At 48.6% G+C, this 22,368-nt stretch overlaps 1 protein-coding gene and 1 pseudogene across 2 annotated transcripts; one reads left to right on the forward strand and one right to left on the reverse strand.

Annotated features, from left to right (window-relative positions):
• Positions 1–3,166: 3,166 nt before the first annotated feature.
• On the reverse strand, positions 3,167–5,304 carry CLDN3 (claudin 3). Its single transcript, XM_081843695.1, has one exon. The coding sequence runs from the start codon at positions 5,192–5,194 to the stop codon at positions 4,547–4,549; it is 648 nt and encodes a 215-aa protein (XP_081699821.1). The 5' UTR covers positions 5,195–5,304; the 3' UTR covers positions 3,167–4,546.
• A 14,422-nt stretch (positions 5,305–19,726) lies between these two features.
• Positions 19,727–21,729, forward strand: LOC309331667 (claudin-4 pseudogene; annotated as a pseudogene). Its single transcript has one exon. The product of its transcript is annotated as a claudin-4 pseudogene (transcript).
• Positions 21,730–22,368: the final 639 nt, after the last annotated feature.

The raw sequence follows: 22,368 nt of genomic DNA on the forward strand, positions 1-22,368 counted from the left end.
ATTAAACAGGAGAACCATGCACACTACTTTGAGTTCCTTGGAGAAAAAGGCTGGATATGAATGCAATAATAACATGGGGAAGAGTGCCTCTGATCATGTGCTAAGTGTATTGTAGACACACATGTACGGAGCTCACAAAGTTTCACCCCCCCCCCTCATTTCCTAAACAACCTCGGTCCAGTATATCTGGTCTCCACCCCCATCGTTCTACCCGGACACTGAGGTCTAGTGCTGAGGGCCTTGTGGTAGTTCCCTCCCTGCAAGGTTACAGGGAACCAGGCAGAGGGCCTTCTTGGTAGTGGCACCCGCCCTGTGGAACACCCTCCCACCAGATGTCAAAGAGAACAACAACTACCAGACTTTTAGAAGACTTCTAAAGGCAGCCCTGTTTAGGGAAGCTTTTAATGTTTGATGCATTACTGTATTTTAATATTTTGTTGGAAGCCGCCCAGAGTGGCTGGGGAAGCCCAGCCAGATGGGTGGGGTATAAATAATTTATTATTATTATTATTATTATTATTATTATTATTATTCCTTGCTCTTAAACCTTGCTCTCAACCTCTCACCCCAGAACCTCTTATTTTGAGAAACAAAGCCCCAGGCTTAATTTGATGCATTTTATAATCCATTTCTGATATAACACGGCTCAGTCCTGGAATGATAAACAGATGTAGACAGTTGCTTTTCTGCCTCTCACACTTACAGTGGGACCCAATCCACCAAGTCTTGCTTCAATTCACCCATTTAGCTCCTGTTGTCATTCGTTAGATAATTGTTGACCCCACTGCCACTTCCTCCTCAAAGGATAAAGGTTGGCTGCCGTTGAGCCATATCTCACCTCACCCTGGCAACAAGCAACGAACTTTGAATTCAGGGACTTGCCGTAACCCAGACTAAGGATTCTGGCCTGCAAAGCATCTTACACACACAGACACAGAAAAAAAATGTACGAATTGCCTGACTGCGTGGTAGTTCGGGGATGGGGAACCCTTTTCATCCCAAGGGCCTCATGTCCTCAGAAACCTTCCAGGGGCCAGATGCCAGAGGTGAGTGGGGCCATTAGCAAAAGTGGGTCGGGCAAAGAATGAAGATGTTTACCTTTGTACAGTCAGGTAGTTTCCACTCGCACACTCTCTTTTCTACTTCCAGGCAACCAAGAAACATGCTCGGAGTTCAAGGACACACTCCAGTCAGGCCAAAACCCTCAAGGGAAGGCATGAAGTGTGGTGGCCTGGGGAGAGTCCCAACGGCCAGAAAGAGAGGCCTGGGGGCCGTATTTGTCCCCTGGGTCTGAGATTCTCCACTCCTCTGACTGAGCATCTGTCTTCCAAGAGTGGGAACTGAGGTGCCTCTGGGAAGTTTCCAAGTGCAGCATGACAGTGATGGCCCATCCATCAGCGTCTATTCCCAGACATCTAATATTCAGAGGTAGACTGCATTTGTGCATGCATGCTCCATTTTGGCATCCTGGGTCCTCTTGGCCCAGTGGTAGGTTCTGCATCCCACAAGCAGGGTATGAGCAAACATCTGGTACTCAAAACTATCCTTGACAAATAGTGACATTCATCTGTTTAATTATCTGTCGTGTCCAATAGCCTCCTTTCCTTCCCCTGTCCACACTGTATTTTGTCTATTTTTTTTCCCTCTTACCTCCCATCATGTGGCAGTGAGTCCCTCATGTTAATTACACCTCCTGTGGAGAATGACACCTTTTTGCTACATCCTGAACCCCTTGCAAACTGACTTCCTTTGGGCGGAAAACATTCCTCAGTCATCTTCTTACAAAGCTCCAGTTTTGCTTCAAACTGGACATTCTGACAGCTCAGCCTTTGCCAACCTGGTGCCCTCCAGATATTTTGGAGTACAACTCTCATTAGCTGCAGTCAGCACAGTCGATGGTCAGGGACGATGGGAGTTGTAGCATGGACATCTGGAGGGCGCAGTGGCTGGGGAGGCTGCAGTGGTTTATGCCCTATGGATCAGACCCGAAGGCTTTTCACTATACAACCCTTAACTTACTGTAAAGTCCTCGCAATGCCACCTCCCCAATTGAGAGCTGGATTATGGCTGCTGCAAGATAGTAAATAAGACCTGCACTTTCTAAATCATTTGTGAAAGCTGGTGGGTACTGTACACCAATTTCTCTCCCCGGCATCAGAATACTTCATCATAGCCACTCAAATTTATGATTTCTAAATTGTTTGTAAAACAGGGCCAGAATACGTCATCATGGACACTCAAAGCTGCAATTTCTAAATCATTTGTAAAAGGTGGTGGACAGCGTGCACCGATTTTTATCCCTAGCATTGGAATATTTCATTGTGGACGCTCAAAACTCACCACTGTACTCTGCTTATAGTATTGGCGTGAGGGTCTGGGTTCCCTAAATTCCCCAGCAGTTATAGTTACGCTTAGCACTGCGGCCGGTACAACACAAGCAAACTGTGCAGGTGAGGGGGGAGTGCTATGAAAAGATCCCCACATAGCCTCTTGGGACAGAGGATGCTGAAGATGCACATTTTTACCCTGACCTTTGACACCCAAGAGATGCGGGTGGCCCTGTTACAGGTGCCACATACAACCCCCTCTGCATGTGCATTAAATTGATATTTGAGTATGGCAACCCCAGAACTCTGGAATTCCTTGCCTCTTGACATCAGGCAGACACCTCCACTGTACTCTTTTTGGCGACTGCTAAAAACATTTTTGTTCAGACAAGCCTACCCAGACATGTAGAATGCAGGTGCATGTTTTATTCTGTTTTGCATTTATTGCTAATTTTATCTTTTGAATGTTCCAAAGAGTTGATTTATGGTTTTCATTGCTAATTTCATTGTTTTATTCTTTTTGCAAACTGTTTTGAGGATTATTGTTTTTATAAAAATCAAGAGGTATATGCATTTTGTGAATAAAATAAATATTTTCAGGCAGACCCACCATTTTCTTCTGATTTTAAACTCTTATTACTGGTTTTAATTTCTTTTTCGCTACGGGATCTCACAGTGGAGGACAGCAAAGAAACCCAATTAATAAACACAATGACAACAGCAGCAACAGCAATAATAATAGTAAAACAAAGTTGGAGCAAAAGAACAACAGGGGAGCTCTGGAAATGTGGCCAGCCCAACTTGCCGTTTCTGGAAGAATGGAATTTGCCATTCCTGGATTGTCAAGTACACCAGAGTTTTATTGGCGCGAAGAAAGTGGGATGGGGGATGAAAGAGAGACAGAAAATACCACATAACTTAGCATATCACAAAGCAAAAGAGGGAAGCAAAATTGCGTTCTTGCATGTGTAACAAAGTTCACCACCACCAACATTGTGTCTCCTTTCCAGAGGAGGGTTGAGGGGAAAAAGGTGACAGGGATCCACCGCAAGTCAAGGTGAATTTTACTTGGCTTAAGCTGCCATTGGTGGCAGATGGTGACCACCCCTGGGCATCCTCAAGGAGCCAGACTTGCTGGGCCACTGGTTTCCTTGCGGCCGAAGGGAACTCACTCCGAAGGGCAGGAGGGCATGACGAGGCAAAGGCTGTCGGCCATCTTTACCCCTCAGCTCAGCAACCTACAGCGAGCTTCCCCGCCTGAAAAAAATGCCTCAGGTGCTCAGACGCAGCCTCTCTCTCTTTGTTTTGGTTTGGTTTTTTGCCTCATAGCAACTGCTTTTCTTCAGCAGGACTGTTTGTTTTCTCTTGGATTTCTCTTCATTGCCTTGGGGCAAGAGATGGGAGTGTAGACTCTTTCCAAACTAGTCCCTGAAGGGTAAAGAGAGAGGAAGAGGTCTGCAGCCACTAACCTTCTGCCATTTTGCTGACGGAAAAAGACTGGCCGTTTTTGAGACCCGTTCAGCCTCCTTCTGTGCCCTCCCCAAAGTGGTCTATTTTATCTTCTCAAAGCCTGTTTTCTTAACAACTGCCGACTTTCATTGGACCATTTCCCAACGCATATCGGCTCAGGAACAGACTCGGGGGGGGGGGTGTCTCTTTCTGCGCCAGAAAATTATCACAGCCCTCCCCCACCCCTTGATTGGTTTCTCAAGTTACCCCTCCATGGAAAACAAACAGACCCAAACCCACACAAAACAATCCATAGTAGAGAAAATGGAGGCCTAACACAAGGGTGGAACGGCATGAGGCAGGCCATCTGCTAGGAATCTCCCAGGCCTATACAAACCATCGGCGGTTATGTCCTGGCCCCATGATGGGGACGAGAGGCAAAGTTTGAGCCATGGGGTTTGGGGGTTCAGTCTGCCGGGTGTTGGGTCGAAGTCCAATAAGGGAAGCAAGGAGTGTTCAGCTCAAAGGCAAACAACGTCCACACAAAAAAGGAGAGGACGACGGAGGCAGCCAAGTCCATTCCTCTCCCAAGGATGACTTTCAGGTCCTCGGGCGCAAGTCCAGTCCCCAAAGGGCAAGCTGAGCAAAGTCTCTGAACATCTATTCTCCCTCTCAGCGGCTGCTCTTTCCTGGAGGAAGCAAAGGTGAGGGTCAGGAGAGTCCCGGTGGGCACCTCAAACTTCACCCTTGAACAGGGCTGCCCTCCCACTTCACACATAGTTCTTCTTGTCGTAGCTGGTTGCTATTGACCTGGGTGCTGCAGTGTAAGCCACATTGGTGGGTCTGTACTTGTCCTCCTTGGGGGGGCAGGAGCAGCAGAGCAAGGCGCCCCCAAAGAGAAACAAGGCGGCGGCTGCCCAGCCGATGTAGAGAGCCGCTCCCAGCTCTCGCTTCTGGGGTTCGGGAACCAAAACGTTGTAGAATTCGCGGATGATTGTGTTGGCCGACCAGCAGACCGGGATGAGGGTCACGACGCCGGCCAGCAGGAAGATCGCCCCGGAGACAATGGTGACTTTGGCTTTTACAGACTCTTCCTCGATGCAGCGGGTGCACTGAGCCCCAGTAAGGAAGAGGAGCACCCCGAATGCCCCAAGGACAATGGCGATGACTATCAGGGCTCGGGCGGCTTGGATGTCCGCCCCCAAAGCCAGCATGGAGTCGTAGACCTTGCATTGCATCTGGCCGGTGCTCTGGACCACGCAGCTCATCCACAGGCCCTCCCAGGTGAACTGAGAGGTGACGATGTTGTAGCCGAGGAAGGCGGTGACTCTCCACATGGGCAGCCCGCAGCACAAGATGGAGCCCACCCAGCCCAAGAAAGAGAGGGAGATGCCCCCGATCTCCAGGCCCATCGACATGTTGTTGCCGCTGCGGAGTCAGTCGCTGTTTCTCCAAGCACAGTGTCGCGGTGGCGGCCTGTCGCTCGCTTGGTTTCGGGCAGAGCCTTTGAGGAACCCAAGCTCATCAGGGTTGATTTATAACAGTTCTGCAGCCAGGGCGGGGTGTGTTAGCTCAGGCAGGGGCGTGGCGTCCCTAACGGACTCTCAACATGCCCTTTCCATGCTGTGAACATCCTCTTTCTGCGTTTGTTTGTTTGTAGAAATGGCATGCGTGAAAGATGGCGCTTTGCTAAGGAGGGCAAAGCTGGAAACGGGCCCTGAATTCCAGCTGGTTGCTTGCCGTGACGATCTAGCTAGCAGGCGAGGGCAGGACCCATTTGCAGGAGAAGGCAGAGGCCATACCTGTCGTGGGGGGGGGGCTCTTCATCTGTGGGTCTTCCTTTGTTGAACCTCAGCTTGAAAGCTAAAGGTGTGCTTCTGGGCTGATTCATGTTGTTATGTGGCTCCCAGAGCTGCTATCAGGGACGCCTTTTGCCTTGTGTTATAAGACAAGCAACTTGAAGCCCTCTTCAGACATGGGTGCAAATAGAGAGAGGTGCCACATCGGCCATTGACAGGCAGTAGGAAGCCCCTCACTCATCTCGGCTTCCTATATAAATCAGAGGTGGGGAACCTGAGGCCCATGGGCCAAAGCTGGCCTTCCATGCTTCTCTTTCTGGTCTGCGGGACTCTCTCCATGCTCACTACCTCACCTGCCCTGTTTCATGCTCCCCTTGAGCACCTTTTCCAGGCTAGAATGCATCCTTGAACTGTAATCATAGCTCCTGTTTGCCCAGATAGACGATGGAGAGATGCAGAAACCTCTGATTTTGTCTGGCTGGACCGTTGCGGACAATATAACGTTAAGAGTTGCACCCGTTGTTCTGCCTACATTTGCCTCTAGTGATCATACCCAACATGGGCATGTGACTATGGAAAGTGTCCTACAAGGGGATGTTCAACCTTGAGTTTGAAAAGTTCCCCCATCCCTGGTACTCGGGTTAAGAACTTAATTCGTTCTGGAGGTCCGTTCTTAACCTGAAACTGGTTACCACTAGTGGTACCAAAACTAGATACCCTTTTAGCTAATAGGGCCTCTCACTGCTGCCCTATGGCAGTGATTTCTGTTCTCATTCTGAAGCAAAGTTCTTAACCCGAGGTACTATTTCTGGGTTAGCGGAGTTTGTAACCTGAAGCGTATGTAACCCGAGGTACCACTGTATATATATTGCCAGCTTCATCCTCTTTTTGTCTGTCCTACAGAGCCTGTTGCACTGAGAGATCCTTTCGCACAAGGATGGGGAACCTCCAGATGTTGCTGGACTCCATCTCCCACCATCCCCTGCTATTGCTCATGCTGGTTATATCTGGAGGCTCAGAGGTATTCCCTGCCCTGCCTTTAAACATTAAACCGTTGGACTCAATAAGATTTCAAAGCATATGGCCTTAATAGATGGCCAATAAATAAAGGTCCATATTTACATCATATGCACACCCACATGTATAGTGATACTTTCTTTTTTTTAAAAAACTAAACTGGTCAGAAGTCAGTCTCTGATTGACTCACTCACTGTTACGACTCACCGAAGGGCATCAGAGCTGCCAAGGGAATTTCCCAAAGGCTAGAAATCTCACGCACACATATAATCCCTGATTATAGAAAGCCTGGGGAATGAGACACCTTTATGGATGCTCACCCCAAATGGGTGCCACAAAACTCCATAATACCAGCTGGCCCCTCAGTCCATGGGATGCAGACGCAGAAAAGTTTTCCCTTCACACACCACACCTAGGGAGCATTTGCAGTGGCAGAAAAATCCTGAAACAGCAACCACATATCACAGAATAGGGTCGCAGCAGTATGGGTGTCCCCCCCCTCCATGCATGCTATGGTAAAGGACCACAGTTGCCCTGAATAGGGTGCCTGCTTGGCATGCAAGAGGTTCCAGGTTCAAGGCCCAGGTATGGATGGGCAAAATCTGTCCATTTTAGTTTCTCTAAGACTTCCCCCAATCTTCAGGTCTCCACATTGGGGTGCAGATTTCTTTCTCTTTTATTAAGCTGCATTTCAGAGGCATGCCTGCTTTGACAATGGAGGGAGGATATAGCCATTGTGGCTAGTAGCCATGGGAAAGAAACTAGGTGATCTATGGTCCATCCCCAGCTCTAAGAGATAACTGGCTGACCATTCTTGGAGTCAAGCATCCTGGACCACAAGCCTTTTCCTGCTCTGCCCTGGAGTTTATGTAAGTGATGATGACCTCTGCAGCAGCCTTGTTTAACCAAGCAGCCCAAGCAAAGACTGTTTGTTTGCAGTTGCTTTTATTCTATCCTTGAGTACATATTCCCAGGCGGTTTCTTATCAACAGTTTGGTTTCTCTATAGCTTTGTTGCCTCTTTAGGACCAGGAAACAGAGAGGAGGCGATGAACCATGTCCATTTTTCTTACGAGCCTGAAACCGTTCCCTTGCCCCACACCAACTTGTTGGAGGTGGGGAACCAGGAAGTGAGTGAGTTTCGCCCTCCGCATCACACAGCCCAGAGTTTTATGGAAAGGCAGAGCGATACCTTATAAAAAACCTTTTACAGTCTGGGGCATAAGGGATAGTTTTCTAAATAAGGCAAAGGTGTTTTTCAGCCAACATTTATCGGATGAAAATAGGGACGTCCTAGTTCATACCCTCCAGCATTTCTCTGATGAAAATAGGGACATCCTGCCATACCCTCCAACATGTCTCTGGTAAAAATAGGGGTGTCCTAAGAGAAAGCAGGACATTCTGAGATCAAATCAGGAACTGGGATGAATCTGGGAGTGTCCCTAGAAAACAGGGATGCTTGGAGGGTGTGCTCACCCACAGAGCCTGATATATTATGTCATGTGTGGGACAAGTGTATGGTGGTTGAGATGGGGGTGGGGAATTCAATACAATTAATTCATGGGCCAAACTGGACCCTGGCCCTTTTCTGGTGGACCAATGATTACCAGCTGGGTGTTGTGGTTCTGGTTGGTTGGGATGTATGCAGTGTATCTTAGACTTGGGACTTAACGGTCTTATGGGCCCCCTCCCTTTAGATGGTGTATGGCTTCACCAAATAATAATAATAATAATAATAATAATAATAATAATAATAATAATAATACCTTTATTGTCAATGTCCAACCTGTATACAATGAAATTAACCGAGCCTCCTGCCCTCCCCCCTGCCTGTTGGTACGACTGATTATGCTTCTATATCTCCTGCCCAAGGGTAGAAGATTAAAGAGGTGCTGGCTGGGGTGTGAATCATCCCTGAGAATATTTCTCGCTCTCCTAAGGCAACGATACCTTGCGATGTCATCTAGCGGGCTCAGGGGACAGCCCATGATATCATGTGCTGTGTTCACCACCCTCTGTAGAGACTTTCTGTCCGTGGCTGTCAAGCCAACGTACCACACTGTGATACAATATGAGATGACACTTTCTATTATAGACAGGTAGAAGGAGATCATCAATTGTTGTTTAACATTGCTCTTTCGCAAGACCCTGAGAAAATGGAGTCTCTGTTGGGCCTTCCTAACCACCTGAATTATATTGTTTTTCCGCTATATATTTATATCAGTTGTATACCACTTGAACAGTTATGGTTTCCCTCAAGGAATCCTGGGAACTATAGTTTGCTGTGGGTGCTAGAGATTGCCAGGGGATTTGTATCTCCCTCACAGACCTACAATTCTCAGAGTTGCCTGGGAAGAAGGATTGACTGTTAGGCCAGTTTAAGTCTATGGAGTGGATGTGCCCGTAGGTCTCCAGAGGAGACCCTGCGGTTGTTTCGTGACCTGAGGATCATTCCTCAGTGGTAACACTGAAGCAGTTCTCCTCAGTCACCGCACACACCCCTCTGGAACGCCCACCCTTGAGTGGGGCATGAGGCGGAGACAGTCACGACCTTTAAACACTTCTTACAAACTTGTATGTTTACCCAAGCTTTCCTGGACTCTGACTCTTCCTTTTTTCTACATGGCTCAGTTTTTATTTGAGATATATGCAGTGGTGGTTTCTTAACCTTATTCTTAATCAGGTTTTCAAGGTAACTGCATTGGACGTTACTTGCATTTTAATTGCCGCCATTGTATCATTTATTGTAAACTGCTGGGATATTGCAATTATTTGAAGCAGTATCATTTTTAAAAATTGAATAAATGCATAAATAAGTAAAGCTTCCAAATGCAGTAATTGTATTGGGGGGGGGGCTCATTCTCAGTCTGCTGAACAGAGGCCCCAACCTTTGCCCGAAAGTCCCACCTTGATGGCCCCAATAAACAAGCATCTTGTGAGATGCTTCTGAACGCTGCTGAGCAAGTGCGTGCGTAGCATAGGTCTCTTATAAACTAACCTCCTCCGAGGTGGTGAATTCTTGCTCTGTAAATTTAGAAGACACCAATGGGACCTTAGGGGATTCCAGAAAGGATGGGGAGAGAAGCACAAATGAGGCTAAAGTGATCCTATCCTTTCCCAAGCGCCTGCGCTGCAACATCTTGTTGGCGCTTACAGGACTCTCGGGGGCTTATTGCTGCTTCAAACTAAGGTCACATCCACAACATACCTTTAGCAGGTATGGCTTCCTCTGAAGAATCCCAGGAGCTGCTGTTTGTTAAGGGTGCCGACTTCACAGACCTACAGTTCCCAGTATCCAAACTACAGTTCCCAAGATTCTCCATGACTGTTAAGAACAGCATTCTGGATCAGGCCAGTGGCCCATCTAGTTCAGCATCCTCTTCTCACAGTGGCCAACCAGATGACTGTAGGAAACTCTCAAGCAGGACCCGAGCACAAGAGCCCTGTCTGCTCCCGTGGTTTCCAATAACTGGGATTCACCTGCTTCTGAATGCCAAGGCAGAGCACAGCTGTCATAACTAGTAGCTGCTGGTAGCCCTATGACCCTCTATGAATTTGTCCAGTCCTCTTTTAAAGCCATCCAAGTTGGTGGCCATCGCTGGCCCCTGTGGGAGTGAGTTCCATAGATTAACTATGCAATGTGTGAAGAAGTCCCTTCTTTTATCTGTCCTGAATCTTCCAACATTCAGCTTCATTGGCCATGCCATGCTTAATTTTATAAGCTTCTCTCATTTTATAAGCTTCTATCATGCTGCCTCATACAGTACTTGTCTTTTCTGTACGCTAAAAAGCCCCAAATCCTGCAACCTTTCCTCCTAGGGGAGTCTCTTTTTCCTTTATGTTAAAGTGCTTTAAGGGGGCTTTAAATCTGTAGTGACCCAAGACATTCCCTCTCTTGAAATCTGGAGGCCCCACCTGGTTTCACTTCACCGTTTTCCCAACGGGACTTTCTGAACGCTGCTCCTCTCATGTATCATATTTGGGATATGAGAGAGCCAGGACCTGAGTCATGACGGCTGCTCCTGGGTTTCGAATTTCTTCACCAGAGGGCTGGTTTGCAAACATTGCGCCTGTCACTCTTCTGTAACGGCTGATTTGCTGTTGCTTAAGAGCGATGGCAGAGAGACAGGCGCTGGGACAGAGAGAGGGACGTTCTGGTTCACCTCCCTGAACCCCACGAGAATTCATGTGGACTAGCATCAGTTAGAACAAACAGCCCCCACGTGGTCGGGTGTGTTCCTCACCAGCTGTGGTTCTGTGACATGTGGGGACTGAGGGAGGGAGGTAACTATGGGAGGTGGAGACCCAAATGGGCAGGTCTGCAGAAAGCAACCCGGTGAAAGATGTCTGAGGAAAAAGCGTGCCTGGAAGGAAATGCATGTTTGTGTGTAGGCCTGTTCACTTGTGGACACTGGACAAGCCGTCTCTCTACACATCTGCAAGCTTTTGTGTGAAAGGGTGCGGAATCGTTGTACAGCTCAGCTGTTGATTACGGAGGACCACAGACACTACACTCATTGACGATTATCTGGGAATAACTGTACAGGTGTCGGTTCAACTAGTGTATAAAAAAGCGCACAGATTGTACACTTGTTAAAGATATCATGTGGACACACCTTGTGTGTTTGGCTTTGTCTAGAGAGTAATTTCCCTTATTGGTAAAGAAGCCTAGGAGAAAGAGGGCAGGAAAACCCCAGAAGTCATCAGTGAGCTTAAATGATCTCAGGGCATCAGAGCATGGCAATCCATTGCGACCGCAGAACTCTGGGTCACTGAACATGCTCTAGTGGGACACGAGTGGCGCTGTGGGTTAAACCACAGAGCCTAGGATTTGCTGATCAGAAGGTCGGCGGTTCGAATCCCTGCGACGGGGTGAGCTCCCGTTGCTCGGTCCCAGCTCCTGCCAACCTAGCAGTTCGAAAGCACATCAAAGTGCAAGTAGATAATAGGTACCACTCCGGCGGGAAGGTAAATGGCATTTCTGTGCGCTGCTCTGGTTCGCCAGAAGCGGCTTAGTCATGCTAGCTACATGACCCGGAAGCTGTACGCCGGCTCCCTTGGCCAATAAAGCGAGATGAGCGCCGCAACCCCAGAGTCAGTCACGACTGGACCTAATGGTCAGGGGTCCCTTTACCTTTACCTTACATGCTCAAGTAGCAATTTTTGTCATTTACTAGAAAAGGGCTATTTGGGAAAGCAAGTTCAAGACGTTCTTACTGAGGAGGAGCAATAACATTCTGCCAAAGTGGGGTAACTGAAAAACCCTCCATGCTCTGGCAAATGGTTAGGGAGATAACAAGGCTTTCAAGTTGGTTTGAAACAGCTTATCAAAGAGGAAGTAGGGGAATGGTTTACAATTTTATGACTGTCAGCTGATCTGAACACATTGGATATGATGCTTGGTCTTGCTCACTGACCACAGCAATAAAGATTTGAATTGATTTGGGTATTATCCTGTTTGTTTGTTTCTGTTTGTGAATCACTTCCTGTGAAACATCCTGGAGCACCTCAACAATGAAAAACTCTCAAAAATAAAACATATATAAAACAATTTTATGTATAAAGGCAATTAAAACATTTTCATACACACACGCACACACAAAAACATATATCAGATTAAGACAATTCCATATAAGAGAACAATTTCAAATTGAATACGAGTTCAGACTGGGATAAAGAATCCCCACTGAAAAGGTTTGTTGGAAGAGGAATGTCTTGAATAGACCCCAGAAAGACAATAAGAACTTGTCTGAAATGTAACTGCATGGCATTCTAGAGGGCAGGTGCTACCACACTAAAAGCCCTGTCCCAATATTGTATGTATGCAGCAGACCTCCTGGTGGGCCCACCTGCTATTTGGGGTGGGTGGGTGTAGTTACCAAGAATCAACACATCTGTTGGCATTTTGGGACTCTCTTTGGGGGAGTGGCCATGTGGGCTATAAGGTGAGCCCTCCCCTACTTCTGAAAGTCACTGCTAGGGATGGGGGAGAAATTTGAGCCCACTCACATTCGAAGACGAACTTAGCAAATCTGTGTTTTGTGAAATAACTTGCAACCCAAAATGCAGCCATCCTTTGAAATCCTAGGGATATGAGAGATTTCTCCCTGCTGTACATAATGTTATAGGCTTAGTGGGGGAGGGGGTCAATCTGGATGACCCTTCAAAAGCTATGTCTTGGGGATCGCCCTGGAACTCTAATGGGGAGGGCAGATCAGTTGAGATGTTAATGCTGCGAGTTCCTCCATCCTATGCTCAGGTTGTATATATGTGTAAACAAAACTATATAATCCAAAAGATACTGCAGTCTCTGCTGACCCTTTTCCCAAGTAAACTGAACCTGGATAGGTGCTAGAACCTAGTCTCTTGCTGCTCAGAGATTGGGGAACATGCAACACTGGTGTCAGAAGTGGGCTTCCTGGAGGAGGAAGTATGAGCCCTTCCATCCCATGCTCAGGATGTATATATGTGTAAATAAAGCCGTATAATCCTAAAGACACCACAGTCTCCACCTACCTTCATTCCACAGAAACCAAAGTCTGAGTAAGTGCTGGAACCCCTAGATTCTCTTGCTGCTCAGAGATTGGGCTGTGTGTTACAATATCTATCACGTTCCCAGCTCTTACCTATTTTCTAAACATCATCATTATTATTATTATTATTATTATTATTATTATTATTATTATTATATTATTATTATTATTATTATTATTATTATTATTATTATTTCAGCATTATTATTATTTCAGCCAGCCTGGTGCAGTGGTTACAATGCTGGACTAGGACTTGGGAGAGACCAGGGTTCAAATCCCCGACTTGGCCATGAAGCTCACTGGGTGACCTTGGGCCAGTCACTGCCTCTCAGCCTAGCCCACCTCACAGGGCTGTTGTGGGAATTAAACGAGGAGGGCGAGAACCATGCACACCACCTTGAGCTCCTTAGAGAACAAAGTGGGATATAAATGCAATATATCAGTCACAAAATAAAAAATAATCAAAGAGGTATCTGGGGTGGGAGTTACTCTCTGTGACAGCTGCTGCAGGAATTCCTGAGCGTGCACAGACATTCTCTCCCCCCCTCTCTCTCACAGGAGAGCCAGTGTGGTGTAGTGGTTAAGAGCGGTGGAGTCGTAATCTGGTGAACCGGGTTCGGGTCTCCGCTCCTCCACCTGCAGCTGCTGGGTGACCTTGGGCTAGTCACACTTCTCTGAGGTCTCTCAGCCCCACTCACCTCACAGAGTGTTTGTTGTGGGGAAGGAAGGGAAAGGAGAATGTTAGCTGCTTTGAGACTCCTTAGGGTAGTGATAAAGCGGGATATCAAATCCAAACTCTTCTCCAGGATTCACTGTTGCAAGGCAGGATGAGTTGGGAAGCAGGAGCTCAGCCATGCAGGTCTTTGGTTGCACTCACGTCCTCGCTGGGCCTCCTTAGCCAAAGCTGCCTCCTTCCCTTCCCTCCAGGACGGGCTGTTGATTCCAGGCACACATTCCGCACACCTGCTCTTGATCCCCTGTGGCTTTCTCCGCCTCCCCTGGCGACCTGCCTGGCCCTGCCTTCCCCTCTCAAGGAGCTCGCTCTGCAGCTCCACTCCATGCCCAGGGAGAGACCCCTGCCAGCCGCCCCTTCCCTTCCCTCCCGTCCCCTCCCTCCCTCCGCCATCTCCTGGGATCCTTCGCTCGCTGGAGGCCGCAGAGAGCTCTGCAGGTGAGTGGACCTCCCCCCATTTCCCCACCCTGGCCACGTCCTGGCCCAGCTGGGCACTTCAGGGGCTCAGCAAACAGGGGGCTAACCTTCAGTCTGCCTGAAGCACCCCAGATTACCTTGGCAAAGGAAGAAGAGGTTTCTGGGCATCGGCGCCATGGGCCCAGCTGTAGTGGGTTGTGTCGAATGCTGCCTGAGACAGGCTGGGATCCCACCAGAGAGAGACTGGCACCCCACAGGGGTATTTCCACCTGCTCATATAGATTCATAGAGTTGGAAGGGACCCTGAGGATCATCAAGTCCAACCCCCTGCAATGCAGGAATATGCATCTGCCCCTTATGGGGAGTGAACCTGCAACCTTGGCATTACCAGCACCATGCTCAAACCAACTGAGCTATCCAGCTGATAGAATGCCCAGTATCATTTCTCCCCAGATCAGCCTTTGTGTGTTCAGGTAGTCTTTGTTTGTTCTGAGAACTACCAAGCCAGACCCTTGGGTCCATCTAGCTCAGTACTGTCTACACTGACTGGCAGCTGCTCCCTGGGGTTTCAGGTGCAGGGGTGTTTCCAGGGAGGGTCTCCCAGCCCTGTCTGAAGATGCCAGCGATTGAATCTGTGACCTTCTGCCTGCAAAGGAGGTGCTCAACAACCGAGCTAAGATTCCAGTTCTTAGGGCTGCTTTATAGGGCTGCTTTATAGAGGATTGTAGAAATCTGCCATATACTTCAACAGACCCTTGGTCCATCTAACTCAGTACTGTCTGCACTGACTGGCAGCAGCTCTCCAAGGTTTTAGACAGTGAATCTTTTCCCCAGCCCTATTATGAGATGTCACTGAGGATTGAACCTGGGTCCTTCTGAATGCAAAGCAGATGCTCTACATTTCTTTATCTATGGAGATTCCAACTCAAATCCCACTTTTGTTTTCCTGAGCCAGCATCCTTGATTTGCTGCTGGCTCTTAGGCCTGGCGCTGTCCTGGTTGACTTAGCCTTGGTCAGGTGGAAGTGATGGCAGTGACCTGGCCTTGCACATTAATCTCCTTTCCTGAGCTTTGACCTCTCCAGTTTGTTTTTTTGTGGGACAGTTCTACCTTTGGTGACATTTCTTGTTGACAATCTTCCTGGCTGCTAAGATAAGCTGTTCAGATGCTGTGTTTGCAAGACCTGAGCTGCACTGCAAACCACTTTGCCTGGATTGAGTCAGCTCACGCTCGACAAGTGCTGCAGAACTTTCGAAAACATATTGAGTTGTGGAGAGGGTCTGTTCTAAGGCCTTGGGAACTCCGCAAACAGACGGAAATGAATAACTAGGTCAGCGCTATGGTTTTGCAAGCAGAACTGACGGCATGGGCCTTCTCAGAACAGTGTCACCATTACTGGTGTATGATGACTACTAGCTGCTAACTCGTTCTCAAAGCCAAAACTAAACCGCCCAAGCAGGGAAGTATCAGCAGGCTTGCATGAACCTCCAGTTTTGCAAAAGTATGACAAATATTTAGAAAACAAACCCCTAAGGGAGAGGGAACCTCCCCAAACAGCCCACAAAGACGTAAGAAGAGCTTGCTGGAACAGGCCAATGGCCCATCTAGTCCGGCACCCTGTTCTCACAGGGGCCAATCAGATGCCCCAATGGGAAACCCACAAGCAGGATTCCAGCACAAAAGCACCCTCCCCTTCTATGGTTTCCAGCAACTGGGATTCAGAAGCATTGCTGCATCCAACTGTGAAGGCAGAGCACAGCCATCGTGACTAATGGCCCTTGATAACCTCATGCCCAATGGTATGCGGGTGGCATTGTGGGTTAAACCACAGAGCCTAGGACTTGCCGATCAGAAGGTCGGCAGTTCAAATCCCTGCAACAGAGTGAGCTCCCATTGCTCGGTCCCTGCTCCTGCCAACCTAGCAGTTCGAAAGCACGTCAAAGTGCAAGTAGATAAATAGGTAGATAAATTCTCTGGCGGGAAGGTAAACGGTGTTTCCGTGCACTGCTCTGGTTTGCCAGAAGCGGCTTAGTCATGCTGGCCACATGACCTGGAAGCTGTACGCCGGCTCCCTTGGCCAATAAAGTGAGATGAGCGCCGCAACCCCAGAATCGGCCACGACTGGACCTAATGGTCAGGGGTCCCTTTACCTTTACCTAACCTGATGCCCTGCAAGCATCCCGGAGAAAATGGCCACTGTGAGAAGAGCATGCTGGACTGGATGAGCCACTGGCCTGATCCAGCAGGCTCTCCTTATGCTCTTAGTTCCATCGCCTGCATGCCATAAGCATGGAGGGCAATGCCGGGCAGAGATCTCTGGAAGCCAACAAGCTGTGCAGATCCCTCGCTGGCCCTTGTCCAACCTTTCATGACAAAGAACTTTTCATTCTCGGCTCCTGCCCTTCACATTCCTTTGCCAGAGTACGTTCCTAGATAGGTATGCCTTGAATACCTAAGAATTCGCCTTCTCAAAAGGAACACCCGCACATTTGCTCTTGCAAATAAATCTCCCCAACAGAGTGTTGCACACTTAATGCACCCCGAGTGAGCCACACACTGTTTTCGCCAGGCGTCTGAATGCATTACCTTTACTTTATCTTCATCATCTATTCAACGTACATCCCGCCCTTCCTCCCTAAGGAGCCACGGGCAAGAAACTGATCAACAACAACATCGTTTGGAAACATCATGCAAACAGCTTTAAACAATTGCATTCACTCAGCTGGTAGTTTCAGTGTTGTCTGGGACAGTGTCTTTCTGCCAGCCAAGGCCTGGGTAAAACACTTTAAAAAAAAAAATCCTCCTGAAAGTCAATAATGAGGGAGGCAGATGCACCTCACGAGGGAGGGCATTCCAGAACCAGGGAGCCACCGCTGAAAATGCCCTGTCATGGGTCAACATCAACCAGGCAGCCCAAAGAGGGTGGGTGGGGATATTGGGCAGCCTGCACCCCAATGTTATCTACTTGGTCTATGTCGCTCCATGAAAATGTGAAGAATTAGAGCATGAGAGTGTTGGTCTAGGACTGTGGAGACCCAGATTCAAAACCTGCAAGCAGGACCTGAGCACAAGCACCATCTCCCCTTGTAGCAGTTCCCAGCAGCTGATGTCCAAAACATTACTGCCTCTAGCTGTGGATCCATGCTAGCCTTCTCCTATGAGAATACGGGGGGGGGGGTCTTTCCAGTACTCCGCTTGTGAGCTTAACAATGTGCTCAACCTTATTAGGGCGGTCACTTGATTAAAGAGATCTTATCTGATTCACCACATCGCTTTTGGGGCTGTGATCCTAAAGATGTTTACAAGGGAAGGAGTGGATGGCAGCAGGTTGCCTTGAGTGGAGCCACCCTCCACGTTCCCTGGCTTCTATTTCCACAGACCTCTGAGATGATGGCTTGCTGGCTGCTGCTGCTGCTGTTGTGCGGTGTGTCTGGTAACATTCACTGCCCAGACCGGTTTGGTGCTTTCAGTGGCAGGGGCGTGGCCCTGCTGCTTGTGGACATCACGCCTTCCAAGGAGGACAAGACGATGTCTGGAGCAGACTGCATGGAAATGGGAGGGCCATTGACCTAGATAGCTTGCTTTCATAACACTGGCTGGCAGCAGCAATGTCTCTCTGTGGTTTTAGGCAGGGAGTCTATTCCCCAGCTCTACTTGGAGATGCCAGCAGGGATTGGACCCAGGACCTCTTGCATGCAGAGCAGATGCTCTACCGGCCAGAACTACAGCCTTTCCTCTATAAACAGCCCAAGGCTCCAGTCCTCATTGTTCTGACTAAAGGTTTAACGCAGGAAGCTGCCTTTTGCCAAGTGAAACCACTGGTCCATCTGGCTCAATATTATCTATACCGGCTGGCTGCAGCTTTCCAAGGTCTTAGGGAGTCTTTTCCCAGTTCTGCTCAAAGATGCCAGCAGGGATTGGGCGCTTTGCATGCAAAGGAGACGCTGTGTCCCACCCTGCTTGGTAATCCAATTGCTCCTGCTTTTCCTGATTGAACCTGGGAGCTTTTGCAAGCGAAGCTGATGCTTTGTCACAGAGCACCAGTCCTTCCCAATCAGGAATGTAGAAAGCAGCTGCCTTAGAATGAGTCAGTCCAACTTTCCACCTAGTTCAGTATTGCTCACACTGACTGGCAACATGCAAAACAGGAGCTCAGTTACAGAGCTGCAGTCCTCTGCCTTTCCATCATCTCCTACGTGATTCTTTTTGAACTGGAGATCAATTCTGGGACTTTCCTTACTGAAAGCAAATTTTCTTTCCCTGAGCTACACACCTGGCTCCTGTCAGAAGCTTTCCTGTGGATTAGAGCCCACTTTTACCTAAGGCAGGGAACACGTTCCTCTATTGTCAGGTGTATCTCTATGCACAAATGGGTGATAAGGAAACAAAATGGCAAAGGGTGGCATTAAATGGCAATGGCATGCAACAGGTACAGTCCGTGGAAAGTCGATCAGAGCCGAAACAGCAGCAAAACGACCATTTGAAGCAGCTGTAATTAGTGACAACGGAAATCATTTCTATATGGTGGAAAATAGAGCCAGAGCTGAAATACTTGCAAAATGAACCCAGTGGACCTTCACATCCCAAGAGAATCACCTTAGCACTGCTGAGTAAATCAGCCCCTGGAGTGGGATAGGAAACTGTTGTCTTGATTCAGACCTGAATGCATCGAATCAAACTATTCAAGAAGTTAATCTAAGAACATAAGAAGATACCACTGGATCAAGCCAATCTAATCCAGCATCCTGTTCTTGCAGTGGCCAGCCATATGCCCCAACGGGAAACCTGCATGCAGGATTTGAGCACAAGAGCTCTCTCTCCCATCTTGGCGTTTCCAGGAACTCATATCCAGAAGCATTAATGCTTCTGACCATGTAAGCAGAGCAGAGCCATCATGGATATTGAGTCACTGATAGCCTTATCCGCATTGAATTTGTCCAATCCTCTTTTACAGCCATCCAAGTTGGTGGCCATCACTGCCTCCTGTGGAAGTGATTCTATCGTTTAACTATTTGCGGCGTGAAGGACTTCCTTTTCTCTGGCCTGAATCTTCCAGCATTTAGCTTCATGGCATGTTCATGAGTTATAGCATTATGAAAGAGGGAGAAAAAACTTTTCTCTATCCTGCAGTGCAGGAGGTTGGATTAGATGGCATTTTGGGTCCCTTTGAGTCACTTTCCCCATGCCATGCATAATTTCATAAGTGTCTATCCTGCCAACTCTCACTCACTTTTTCCCTGAACTATGGTGCCCCAAACACAGCAAAATCTTCACACCTATGGGAGTGGCTCCATCTCTGTATCATTCCGGATGCCCTTTTCTGAACTTCCCCCAGCTCTGCAACACCTTTTGTATTCAACAGCATCCGGCCAGCCTCTTTCACCCATCCCATCTTATCCCTGGCTGGTTTCCCCAAGCGATACAGGAACAGGGAAACTCAGCCCTCTCGTCCCAGATGTGCTGCAACGATCCCAGCCTATATGATGCAGAGGAATCCCGGGGAACAGGTTTGAGCCTCTGGGTCCTCTCAGCCAGGATGGAGCCAGGAAACTCCACCCACTGTTGCAGCCTATAATTTCCCCAAATTTCCCCACCTGCCTCACACTCCCAAGTCTTCCCGTTCACCATTCGGCTGCAGGTGCGCAGCAGGGGAGACCAAAGTTCCAGAAGCCATGGCCTCCATGGGAATCCAAGTCCTGGGCATCTCCCTTTCCATCATCGGCTGGCTGGGCTCACTTGTGTGCTGCATTCTCCCCATGTGGAAAGTGGCCATCTCCCAAGAAGACAACATCCTGCTCTCCAAGCGCATCTGGGAGGGCCTGTGGATGAACTGCGTGATGCAAAGCACTGGGCAGATGCAGTGCACACAGTACGAGGCCATCCTGGGCCTGCCGCAGGACATCCAGGCCGGCCGAGCCCTGGTGGTCATCGCCATTGTGCTGGCGGTGGTGGGCACCTGCTTCGCCATCCTGGGCGGCAAGTGTACCAACTGTGTGGAAGAGGAAGCCCCCAAGACCCGGGTCATCATCGCGGCTGGTGTCTTCTTCATCCTCTCGGGATTCCTGCTTCTCATCCCCCTCTGCTGGACCACCCATGCCATCATCCAGGACTTCTACAACCCCATGCTCGCCTACAATCAGAGGCGGGATTTCGGGCCCTCCTTGTTCATCGGCTGGGCCTCCAGCAGCCTCCTGATCATTGGCGGGGCCTTGCTGTGCTGCAACTGCCCTCCAAAAAGTGAGAAGCCGTATTCAGCAAAGTACATGGCGGCGCGGTCAGGGCCTGCCAGTAACTACGTCTAAGGACCGTCCCTTTCTCCTGAGGGACCTTTCCACCATGAAGGCGACTGAGTAGGTTTTACTGCAGATGGAGAGGGACCCTCCTTCGCTGCCTGAGTCTCTCTCCCACCCCCTGCACTTTGTGTCTTGACTCTGGAAGCAGGCCTTTGTTTGCTGTGCCCACCGAATCCTAAAACAGGAACGCGGCTAGGTTGACCACCACCCACCTACCCAAAGCAGGCCGGGAACTGGCTTCTGTCACACCGCTTTTGAGCTGCAGAAGCAGAGTGAGCTTCCAAACCACCCGGCGGATGTTAGATTTCTAAGCTGGACTGCAGCTTTTGAGGGAAGCTTCCTTGTGACTTTGAGACTCAAGAGCCACAAAGGGATGGGACTAACAGCCCCAGGATGGTGGGGGTTAAGGGTTTGTGTGTCTCTGTGTTCCAGGAGCATTTCTGGGTTTGCCTAGGATTGGAAGCTGCATCTCGCTACCTGGCTTGGAACTGTGGAGTGGCAGGGGGAAGCCAGTGAGAGTTTGGGTGCTAAGACTCTGCATTGTGGCGTTGTGGTTAGAGTGACAGGTTAGGAACTGGGAGAGACCAGGGTTCAAATCCCCACTTGGGCACGAAGCTCACAGGGTGCAACCTTGGGGATCAGTCGCTGCCAGAAACGTTGTATTTGGGGCTAGGGACCTCCAGAGACTCTTCAGGATGCTCCGGGTCAATTTCTGAACCTCTTTCCCTCTGGTTAGTGGCTCTAGCCCATTATTCAGTCAGTATCCTTTGGGGGAAGTGGGTGTTTTGACCTATGCTGGCCTTCTTAGTGTGGCACCCTTCCATCAGTGCCCCCAGCCAGCAGAGCTGTGTGCTCCCATCAGCTACAGTAACATCCAACTATCCTGTTTTCCCGTGGCCCAAGCAATGCTCTGATCTCTCCTTTGACAGCCAGGCTTTTCATATTCTGCCTCTGCCTGAATCAGGGATGCCCGAGTAGGAAGAGGGGGAGAGAGGTGGGAGAGAGACAGAGAGATAGAGAATCTCAAGTTAGGCATTCTGGTGTGTGTGCGTGTGTGTGTTTCAGTATTTTATTTTTGCATTTTCAAATTGCCTTTTATTTGATTGTAAATTCCATCCAGCAGCCTAGAAATGCTTTGAATAAATAACAAAAAAGAAGCATACATTTCCGTCCTCTCCATTCCACATACCATACTCCTTTCATGCAATTTCTTTACATCATTTCTGCACTGAGGGGGAAATGATTCACTTTCTCATTAACGGTTACAAGATCTTCTGTCATCTTCTTGGGGCTGTGATGTTTAGCCTGTTAAGGGAGCCAGCTGTGGTGTAGTGGTTAGAGTGTCAGTAGGACCTGAGAAAGACCAGGGTTCAAATTCCCCACCACCCCTGAAACTCACTTTGGGCCAGTCACTCACTCTTAGCCTCATCTACCTAGCAAGGTTGTTGTGAGGATTAAATGAGGAGGAAGAGAACCATGTAAGTCACTCTGAGCTCCTTGGAGAAAATAGGTGGGATATAAATGTCACAAATAAATATTAAATAAATTATGGGGTCTCTTGTGCCCCTTTTTCAGGGATTGTTTTCGATCACTGACCCTTATATATTTCTCCTCAGTTGTTTTTTGCTAGATCATTAACAACCTTGAAGTCCTGAGGGGGGGGGGGGGGAATGAATAAACACTTGTGTCTTAAGGGCAGGGAGAAATTTGGTTTGGTTTGCATTTGCATTTCAAGTTGAGCCTGATTTGCTCTCCCGAAACATTTTGCAAATCAAAAAAGTCATCCTTTGAAATCTGCAGC

The sequence above is a fragment of the Podarcis erhardii genome (assembly GCF_964252035.2).
Source record: "Podarcis erhardii genome assembly, chromosome: 16".
Classification (NCBI taxonomy): domain Eukaryota; kingdom Metazoa; phylum Chordata; class Lepidosauria; order Squamata; family Lacertidae; genus Podarcis; species Podarcis erhardii.

Excerpts from the sequence above, each read along its gene's own strand:
- CLDN3 (XM_081843695.1), bottom strand. The coding sequence starts at position 5,194 with ATGTCGATGGGCCTGGAGATCGGGGGCATCTCCCTCTCTTTCTTGGGC.